The sequence below is a fragment of the Microtus ochrogaster genome, chromosome X, assembly GCF_000317375.1.
Source record: "Microtus ochrogaster isolate Prairie Vole_2 chromosome X, MicOch1.0, whole genome shotgun sequence".
NCBI classification, from domain to species: domain Eukaryota; kingdom Metazoa; phylum Chordata; class Mammalia; order Rodentia; family Cricetidae; genus Microtus; species Microtus ochrogaster.
This window is the reverse complement of record NC_022026.1, coordinates 38,910,471-38,918,833: the sequence shown is the minus strand read 5'-3', so window position 1 is coordinate 38,918,833 and position 8,363 is coordinate 38,910,471. Positions and strand designations below refer to the sequence as shown.

Sequence of the window (8,363 nt, the reverse complement as noted above, 5' to 3'; positions counted from 1 at the left end):
TCTTATCTTGTTTAATAATACCAGGTGTTAAACGTATGTATTCTTGATTATAAAGTAACACTTTAGACATATATGTCTGCAACAATTAGTATGTTTTAAAGTCAAGGAAATAAACGTAAATATTAGAGCTTTAAGAGTTTTGGGTAAAAATTATAAGGAATCAGTAATATTTCAGTTCTTTGACTGAGCACCAGATTTACCATAATTTAGATGGATAAACTATTGTTTAAGGGGCATGAAGACTGTAGTACCAGATTCTGCTTATTTCAATTCTCTGTACTAAGATTTATAAAACAGGAGAAAATGTCTCTTAGAGATATTTTGGAGGAAGGATCAAGAAATATGCTGACACATTTTTTTTAATGGGTGTTGGATTACAGCTTCAGTCCCCACCGTATAAGGACATTTGTTTTTACATCCCGAGCTTTTTGCCCTTCGCCCTTGGCCATCTTTTCTTCCTCTCCGGAGGGAGGTCCGTGATGCAGAGCCACTAGGGAAGGGGGAGGCGTCCTGCGGGCACACGGCTCTCCGATTGGTCGACAGCAGGAGCCAGAAAGAGGCAAGAGCTGGAAAAGAGGAAGCGAGGGACGGGGCGGAGCTTAGGGAAAGGCGGTGCTAAAAAAGCCTAACGGAATCCAGACGCCAGTGCAATTGTGCACGCCAGGCTGCAACGGCGGCTGCGGCGGCGGCGGTGGCGTCGCTGAAAGCTGTCGCTCAGCTGGCGAAGTCTTCCCCTCTGGAAGCTCCCTAATCTGTCGCCTCCGCCGCCGCCTACCCGGCGGCAGCGGCGGTGGCCTTGCTGGTGCCTCCCTCCTCTGCCACCTCCACCCCTGCCTGCTCACTTGCCGGTGCTGTGGAGAAGGCGGCGGCAGCTTTGGCGGCTCCACTATGGCGGCGGCGGGGAGGGGGGACAGTAGTTTTAAAGTAGACACCTGCCCTTGCCTCAGAGAAGGTGAGTTCCCGACCCGGGACGCGAAGGCGGCCTGTTCGCCTTCGCCGCCAGTCTCCAGCTGGCCTGAAACCCGGGCTGGGCGCGGTTCGACACCGCCCCACCCCCCACCTGCTGTGGCGCAGTAAAGGCCAAGCTCGCCCCGCCCCGCCCCGTCCCGCCCCGCTTCGCTGGGCTTGGTCCCGTCCCACCCCACCCTACCCCACCCCACCCCACCCTCCTTTATTAGGCCCTAGAGTGCCAGATAGACTGAAGCTGTGAAGGGCATCCCTAACCTCTCCTTACCCCAAAGTTCCCCCCCCCCCATCCCCAAGCAAAGGAATGGCAAATACTCTTAAGGCAGGAGTTTGAAGGGAAAAAAAAATAAACAATTTTTGTCTTAGCCAGATGCTTTAGTGTGAAGTAGGACTCCGAGGTGCGATTTGGGAAGAAGAGGCAAAGCAGAAGTGCTGTGGATATCCAGGGCCAGGGAAAGGAAAGGGAGAGCAAAGAGGGACTATCATAACTGTAACAGGAACCCCCACCCACCCACCCACCCTGGTGAAATTCAAGGGATTGCAGTGTAGAAAATCAGTAAAGAAACTCGGCAGTGAGATAGTTACAGAAAGATGGAGTTAGCAATTGGAGTAGGTTAGCGTGCGTACTTGAGCTTTCAAGTAGAATTTGTTGGAGATAGGGTCATAGGGTCCTCTGGGGCAATGAGGCCTGTACTGAAGAGAAACAGTGCTTGGCAGAAGCGCAGATTTCAGAAATCATTTGGAGAATTTTCTTTGGTATTTGAGGTTATGACCTAGCAAAACAGGGCTTAAGGGCCCATCTTTAACATTTCTTTGGTTTCAAGTAAGTGCTGTTGTACCTGCCAGCACTTACTATGCCAAACATGGAAAGCTATCTCTTGATTACTTGAATATGAGCGATCTTCACATGGACTATTATTTATCTGTAAACAGCCTACTATTGGACTGTGAAATTTGCCATTACAATGTGTTTGAAAGCAGTTTTGGAAATGTTTTTAAATGGTTAAGACTGGCTCTGCTGCAGAAGCTCTCCGATTTCATAATTTCTGTAAAATATTTGCTGGATTACCTTATCTTGCTCATTTACATCCAAAGTGAAAGGTTGTGAATGTAAAAATAGAGGATATAATTTAAATTTGTTTATCTTCGGTAAGGACACTCATTAAAATGAACCTCATAAACTAATTTCTTTACATTCATAGTTTATATACCCTTGTGTGCAATTCCATAATATTTCACACCTTTCACTTTGGTGGAATGGCAAAGCAATTAAAAATCCCCCATAATATTTGTAATAGGCACATTATATAAATACCACCTACTAAATACAGAAATGGGGAATTCACTGTGATATGATCGTGCTCTATTTATCAACAGTCTTACTGAAGACAGTCTTTGAAAGACTGATGTCTTCCATGAGTCATGAATTATACCGTTGTTTGGAAACTCCTGGACTTTTACATTTTTAAGGGGGTTTTGTGGTTGCTTTTTCCCCCTTTTTGTCTGTTTTGGTTTGAGATATGGCCCCCTTGTAGTTCACACTGGCCTCAGACTCACTGTGTAGTAGTGAGCCAACAGATCTCCAGTCTCCACCTCCTGAGTGCTGGGATTACAGGTTTGTGACACTGTGCCTGGCTTTAACTTGGAAAACAAACTTGGTCTATAACCAGCAAATAGGTGAGCGCGGTTTTGTAGGCATCAAACAGTTTGGCTTGGTGACCTATTCATAGTAAGGTTTAGAAAAAGTATTTCATAGAAAACTGACTTTCTGCCTCATTGTGTAACTGCTTTGGTTGCAGTGTCTTTGAATATATGCAAATAATAGAAGCATTGTAAGAGGGAGAATTTCAGGGGCCTGCATAATGACACAGTAGGAAAAGGCGCCTGCTGCCAAGCTTGAGGACCTGAGTTCATTTCCAGGAACCCCCATGATGAAAGGAGAGAACCAACTCCTGCAAGTCGTCCTCTGGCCTCCATACACACACACGCACACACACACACACACACACACACACACACTGTGGCACATATGTGTTCACACAAAATGAATAAATGTGAAAAAAAGAATTTAATAAAGGAAAAGCAATAGCTGGACTCTGGCATAGTAAATACAGATTACGATGCTCATAAATTATCCGACTTTGTGAGCCTAAATTAGTCCCAAATTTCCTTGACTTGGGCTTCCATTTCTGAAATAAATGACTTGGATAAGACAAACTCTGACATTAATTTCTGATATGAAAATATAAATGATTATTTTGGATTCTTTTGGTGGAATTTCTGTAGCTGTATATGAAAACAACAATTCATAAATCATAAGAAACCTTGACTATAGTTAACCACTTGACTCTTCCTGAGTAGCAAAATCTGTGTTGAAATACTGTTGAGAAAGTTTACTAGGATACAAAAAAAAAAAAACAAATGTAATTGTTACCTAAAAATTAACTGTCATTTTAGTTAAATATCCTTCATTAACTTGAATGTCCAAACAAAAACCCCCTTATGTTTTCACTTTAAAATGGTAGATATTTAATACATGTAATATTCCAAGCACTATTAGGCCTCAGAATCTTGTCTAAATATTTATAAAGCACTATTTTTTCTAGTTATAGTATACAAAAGGAAAAGAAAATACTGCTTAGTTGTGTGCCAATGTCCTTTTTTATAAATCCTAGTTAAGATATAGCTCTGAAATATGTCAGAATACTATTAGGATCCCAACTATTTCACAATCACTCCTGATAAGATCATGAAAAGTGGTTTGAAAAAGTATCCGCTGGCCCATTTCCAGTTGTAGCCCACATTCACAAGGACTTTTTTCTACATTAGTAATGAGGAAATGACAGTAGAAATAAAAAATGTCATACAGGGAATGTTAAAATTTTTCAAAAAATTCTTTTGTGGTATTGAACAACAAACTTAAAACAAGCAAAAGAAAATAATATGCAAAAAGACATGTACACAAACAGAATATATGGGTAAGGGGAGTTGGGAGGCTTTTAGGATACTTCATATTTCATCAAGTGAAGTTTTCAAATGTATTATGACAAAATGAATTCTGATCCAGTAATGATGCTACATCTATTTGTAGTTTCTTAAACCCTCCTCGCATATTTCTTTTTCCCTTTAAAAGCAAAACCAAAGAAAAGGTTCTGAGTTTGTATTTTAGATTAGAAAGCATTGTGGATTTCAATTTAGTTGTTAAATAGTTTCCATGGCAATTACTTTCTTGCAATTACAGAAGCTTTCTTTTGTCTCCCTATAGTTCAGTAAAGCTTTGAGTCATATGTCACGAAGTCCTCCATGAGTAAGCCTAGTTAACCTTTCCTTCCGTTACTTAGTAATCATTGAATGCCACTGTGTGTGGGCGAACCATACTGGCTAGTGCTGAGAACCTACGAATGCATTAGAAACATCTGTAATGGGCCTGGGCAAATGACTCAGTGGTTTTAGAGAACACTTACCATTCTTCCAGAGGATCCTCGCTCAGATCCCAGCATCCACTTCAGGAGGCTCATAACTGCCTGGAACTCTAATTCCAGGGGATCTCATGCCTGCTAATGCATGCACATGGTTGTGCGTGTACACATAAATACACATAGTAAAAATAATAAAAAATAAACTTCTAAAGAAACAGCTATAAAAACAACTCTGTAATGGTCTGTAGGCATAGCTCACTTGGTAAGTGTTTGTCTCAAAAGCATAAAGCTCTGAGTTCTGTCCCTCCAGAACCCACGTAAAAATGTACGTGGTGGTGGACACTTGCGATCGCAACATTGGAGAGGCAAATGCAGGAGGACTGCCCCCTCCCAAGGCTCACTAGCCAGCCAGGCTAGCCTAATTGGTGAGCAATCCAGGGAAAGACCATGTCTCAAAGGATATGGATGGCATTGAGAAAGACACCACCACCACACACACATGCACCAGTGCACATACAGATGCATAATAAAAAGTAAAAGAGAAAGAAACTACACTCAGTAGAACTTGATAGTAAAATTCTCACATAAATCAAAGAGTGGGGAAAGTGTAGTTTTAAATATAACTGATCAGATTCCTCAACTGTCATTACCATTCAAGTATTTCTTAAAAATCTGTGTCTGTGGAATCTTCCATATTATAAGCACACCAAAGCACATTATATCGTGAATCTGATATTGGTGTTTGACAAAATTAATTAGTAAACAGGATTAAACTCCTGTTTTCTACATTTGGTGGATTGGCAATGTCTAGAGTGAGATAAATGGCCATTTATTGGTGTCTCCCTGAATTATATCAGTATATAAAAATAATCACTAGTCATATTTTTAGCCTAACAAGGAAATCTCCTACTATATATTACATATATACTAGGATAGAACTTTAATTACTTTCTATCTGAAACACTCTTGTACATTCATTCACATGTGTTCAACTGTTGGCATGAGTAGCGTATATTTAGTGCCTATCTGATATAAAGCAGCTGCTGTGGGATCAAAGAAATTATGATTACACCCAAGCCTTAGCTGTATTTCTGGCTTCATAAGCATGACTCCTGACCTTCCTAACCACAAAGGCTTATTGTTACTATGGTCAAATACTCCTTGAGCATAAAGACAGCACAAATACTAATCATAAGCATAGTATTCCCAATTATTTTAATTGTGTTTTATTTTGTTATTGTTGAGGTACCCTGGAAAAGCCTGCGTTGACTGTGATGACCTGCGTAAAATTACAAGAATTGCCAAACTCATAAGACAGAAGCTATTTTAATCATCTTAAAACTAAGGATGCAAAATAGCACTATAGCTATGAGCATTTGTCATGCTGACAGGTACATATCTGTAGCATGAGGGCCTGCTTGTCAGGGTTTCTATCCTGCCCAGTTCCCACAGCCATTTAACCCCAAAGAAAATCACACAGAGAGTCTGCTTTAGATATAAACTAATTGGCCCATTAACTCAGGCTTCTTATTAGCTCTTATAGCTTATATTAACCCATTATTCTTATCTGTGTTAGCCACATAGCTCGGTACCTTTCTCGGCGGGGCAGGTCACATCTTGCTTCTTTGGTGACCTGGGCAGAACTTAGGGGAATGGGATTCCTCTTTCCTAGAATTCTCCTGTTCTCATCACCCCGCCTCTACTTCCTGTCTTGTTGACCTGCCTATACTTCCTGCCTGGCCAATCAGCATTTATTTAAAACATGATTGACAAAATATAGACAATTCTCCCACACCACTTCCCCCCTCCTTTTTTTTAAACAAAGGAAAATATCCATAGTCCATATTTTGGGTATGTTGGCATACTATTCCAGGCTACTTGTTGGGGGCACTGATAATCTTATGGGGACCTAAAGAAAATTTTGAATTATGATCAGGTCCTGACTGGAGTATCCTGTGAGGCTTGATCATCCTAGGCAGCATCTTGAATCCCTTCTGGATGTAGAACTCAGACATCTGGGCCATCTGTTCCTATTGGAGATTTCTCAGGTGGTCTTCCTTGATCAAACCTGATTTTTCTTAACTCAGAATGAATCCACAGTCTCTCATTTCCTTTGGAAACAAAAGCAAAATCTCTTCTCCAAAGTAACATAGCTTTGGACTTCAATTTTGAAGTCAAGGTATTTTTAAAATACATATCTTGGATTAATTCAGCAGCATTTGTAAACAAATATCTTTTAGCAGCTATTGTTCCTTCATCAGCATTCAAACAATTCAAAGAGAACATAATAACATATAGTATCAAGATTCTCTGTGTGTTTTTCATCTTTGTGTGGCTTTATTTTAACCTCTATTTCTTTTATTTTTAATTTTTGGCTTTTTGAGACAGGGTTTCTTTGTATCTTTGTCCTGGAACTCACTCTGTAGACCAGACTGTCCTTGAACTCACAGAGATCTGCCTGGCTCTGCCTCACCAGTGCTGGGATTAAAGGTGTGTGCTATACCACATCTTGAATTTACAGAGATCTGTCTGCCTCTGCTTCCCAAGCATTGGGATTAAAGGCGAGTGCCACCATGCCTTGAACTCACAGAGGTCTGTCTGCCCCTGTTTCCAAGTGTTGGGATTAAAGGTGTATGCCACTGCACCCAATTACTCTCTTTCTTTCTTTTTTATTTTAAGGACCTTAACCTTTTTTTCCAAGCCTGCATATGTTTTAAACACATTGTAAACCATTTAGAGGTTTTCTTCATCTTTGAATCTCTCTTTACTGTATATCTCTCTTTTTCTGACCATGTGAGTCTTTAATTTACTAAGCAATATGGGTAGGATTAAAGCCATGGCTTTGACGGCTGGATCCAGCCCATTTCTTAGCTTTTTGCTATTTCAGGCTCATGGCGGAGGTAGCCATGTTTATTGCCACAACTCTATGGTGTTGCAACAGTGTATCCACAAACAATGCTCAAATGCTCTCTCTGTAGTCGGACAGCCTGCCTCAAAGAGTCAGAGTTTGCCCTGGCAGGAAGGCCCAGAAAACCGGCATTTTAAAACAGCGTGCCTTTTTTCCTGCTACAACTGAAAACCAAAAAGCATGCGGTCAGCTTTTCACCAACAGGACCTCTTAAAAGAGCTGCAAAGTTTTGCAGCTAAAACTGAGTGAGGAAGCCTCTCTTAAATGAGAGCACTTGCTTGCCTCTAGCAAACGGAGCAGACTCGAGAAATTGCTGCTACCAAGAAGCCATGCTTTACTCTATTCTTTTCTACCCAGAATTACTTCCCAAGCTCTGTCAGGCTTTATGTGGATGCAGTTGTCCAAATGGGTGCCATTCTGTAGCTTTATCCACTTTGGACGCCATTCTGTAGCATCAGGACCTGCTTGTTGGGGTTTATGTCCTGCCCGGTTCCAGCAGCCATTTAACCCCAAAGAAAATCACACAGAGAGTCTGCTTTAGATATAAACTGCTTGGCCCATTAACTCGGGCTTCTTATTAGCTCTTGTAGCTTATATTAACCCATTATTCTTATCTATGTTAGCCAAATAGCTCGGTACCTTTCTCAGCGGGGCATGTCACATCTTGCTTCTTTGGTGGTCTGGACAGAACTCGGGGAATGGGCTTCCTCCTTCCTAGAATTTTCCTGTTTTCATAGCCCCACCTCTACTTCCTACCTAGCCAATCAGCGTTTATTTAAAAATTTAAAACATGATTGACAGAATACAGACAATTCTCCCACACCACATATCCACATTTTAATAAAATTAATATTTCTGAGTACTCTTTAAATGAAGTGTAGCCTTTAGAGAGAAAGAGTATTAAAAATGTTGTGGCAACTTTAACATGCATCCTCATTTTCTTCTGTCTCGGGACTATGCTCGCCTGATTTTTCGTATGATAATGATGGTACTAAAGGAATACAAAAGTCAAGTTAACTCTTGCCAAAAAAGTTCCATTTAATGAAGAATGTTTAAGGAAGATTATCTCT

The 8,363-nt window shown here is 40.8% G+C and overlaps 1 protein-coding gene across 1 annotated transcript in view; it reads left to right on the top strand.

The window, feature by feature from the left end:
* The first annotated feature begins 685 nt into the window (after nt 1-685).
* The window catches only part of Zmat1 (zinc finger matrin-type 1), a 49,169-nt gene continuing 41,491 nt past the window's right edge, over nt 686-8,363 (top strand). The window contains exon 1 of the mRNA XM_026784948.1: nt 686-952. Coding sequence (XP_026640749.1) covers nt 889-952 — 64 coding nt within the window. The 5' untranslated portion in view covers nt 686-888. The remainder of the gene's footprint in view (nt 953-8,363) is intronic.